This window comes from Amphimedon queenslandica, unplaced genomic scaffold (genome assembly GCF_000090795.2).
Source record: "Amphimedon queenslandica unplaced genomic scaffold, v1.1 AMPQUscaffold_12460, whole genome shotgun sequence".
Taxonomy (NCBI): domain Eukaryota; kingdom Metazoa; phylum Porifera; class Demospongiae; order Haplosclerida; family Niphatidae; genus Amphimedon; species Amphimedon queenslandica.
Genome location: NW_003547303.1, coordinates 19,696 through 21,745, shown reverse-complemented (window position 1 = coordinate 21,745; position 2,050 = coordinate 19,696). Strand labels below are relative to the sequence as shown.

Here is a 2,050-nt window from a genome sequence, read left to right as displayed (position 1 = left end):
ACTGTCACTCTTGTAATAAATCCTGATCCATTCACTATCACACGAGACAGTTCAGTAGATATTCCATTCCCATTCACTGAACAACTGACAGTAGTAGGAGGACCATCAGAGACATTGAAACTCAGACTGAAGACTGGAGGAGTAGCTAATCTACTAGTGGAGAGGAGAGAGAACTGCATAGTAGGATCAGCATCAGGACCATCTGTAAAAGAAGCACATTAATTATAGTCTACATTCATCACATACCATTGTTATTGTATCCAGTATCAGTATATGCTCCAACCACTAGTGTTTGATTCACTCCATTCTCATCAGGAATGATACACTTGTATAAACCTTCATATCCTGATAGTCCACCTCTTCTAGCTAGTGCAATCTGACCACTGAATCTCTTACTGAACAATGGACTAGGAGCTGATGGATCAACAAAGGATTTATCAAATAGAGGTACTTCAATTCCATCAGGATAATACCACACTCCAATATTATTGCCTTTGTTAGCACTCTGACACCACAAAGCATCATTGATATAGTCAGGGTCATTATTTTTATTAGTATTATAAAACTGGCTAACATATATCATAGAGTAATCAGGTATTATCCTGTCCTCATAAGGTAGATACAGTCGAACACCTATACATCAGGTGATGAGTAACCAATAAAAATCATTAAGTTTATATTCTTACCATTACTAGGCAGGTTTTTAGGTTCTTGTCCTTCAACTCTCAACAGGAGGAAGCCAGCAAGAAGAAGCAATGCCCTCATCATCTTAACAAAATATGCACAGAAATGAACAGTCAACAATATTCAATTTCATGTTTAGTATATAAAGTGTGTTTCTTAATTGTTATCTCACATGATTAAACTTAATTTACCCCATTAAGAAAGCATGCAATGCCAGCTTATGCTTCCTTTACAAAACCTGTACATTCAGTTTGATAATAGTCGTTTGTTCTAATGCCAAAACATGAACTGTCTTGTGACCATTACAGCATTGACTCATCATAAACTGATAGTTTATTATAGCATGAATAAATAAATTTATTATAATACAAAGGTACTTCCCAAAAGAGCACTACAGTTTAGATTTAGGGCAGCTCTGTTGCAGGAGGAATAGGAAAAGAATCTGATGCAAGCAAAATTACTTGAAAATGATTATACACTCTATAATGAAATAACACTGCATGACATGCATGACACACAGAGACACACACACGTATTCCACTGATACTAACTACTTGCAAATTATATATGCCTGTTTGTGGAGATGAGGCTAATTTAAGTAATTTTTATTGATTTTCTTGCTCTGTTTCTACAGTGTTGTAGTTGTTCTGTGGAGGTTCAATTGATGACAAGTCCAAAGGTGATTCATATATAACATCTTGTGGATTTTGAACTACTGGGGGCCTGTTACGTTTGTATTATTAATTTACATCATTTTTATTTTAATTTACTTACTCTAGGACAGCATAGTCATGTTCTACATTATTCTTTAATTTGATGGATCTGAAATACACAATATAGGAAAAATAAGTTGATCTGTATTTTTCTTTCTTCTCTCTCTTCTTTTTCCACTTCACCTTTCTCTCTCTATCTCTTACTTGACAGTATAAACTATCTTCTTCTTACAGCACATCCCAATCACCACACATGCCAATATCAAGTTGATAAATAAAGAGATACCCAGTAGTGGGGATATGTATAAAGCTGATGTGTTTATGCATTCATTGCTCGATGCAGATGTAGGAAATGAAGTACCTGAATTTAGAAAATAAATATATTATTTTACAGTGCTTTCTATTCATTCTATTCCTTTGTACAAATTTATATAGAGTACATATCAGTGTTGCTAAAACCAAAACTACATACAGCTAGGTAAACACAGTAAATATAATTACTTATCACTTCTGTGCAAGTAGAGGAAAATAGATCCACAGTTGGTAGTTCTATTACTAATAATTATGTAAATGTATTTTCAAAAAGTGATGATTGGAATTATTAAAGTTTACTTGATTCAGTAGTTAATTGTATTTCTTGTCTAGCTGGTCCA

The 2,050-nt window shown here is 33.9% G+C and overlaps 1 protein-coding gene across 1 annotated transcript in view; it reads right to left on the bottom strand.

The window, feature by feature from the left end:
* Positions 1-322: 322 nt before the first annotated feature.
* The window catches only part of LOC109587746 (uncharacterized), a 3,748-nt gene continuing 2,020 nt past the window's right edge, over positions 323-2,050 (bottom strand). Inside the window, exons 2-7 of the mRNA XM_020003970.1 lie at positions 2,010-2,042; positions 1,899-1,952; positions 1,602-1,758; positions 1,459-1,506; positions 687-1,407; positions 323-633 (exon numbers count right to left, since the gene is read on the bottom strand). Coding sequence (XP_019859529.1) covers positions 1,290-1,407; positions 1,459-1,506; positions 1,602-1,758; positions 1,899-1,952; positions 2,010-2,042 — 410 coding nt within the window. The 3' untranslated portion in view covers positions 323-633; positions 687-1,289. The remainder of the gene's footprint in view (positions 634-686; positions 1,408-1,458; positions 1,507-1,601; positions 1,759-1,898; positions 1,953-2,009; positions 2,043-2,050) is intronic.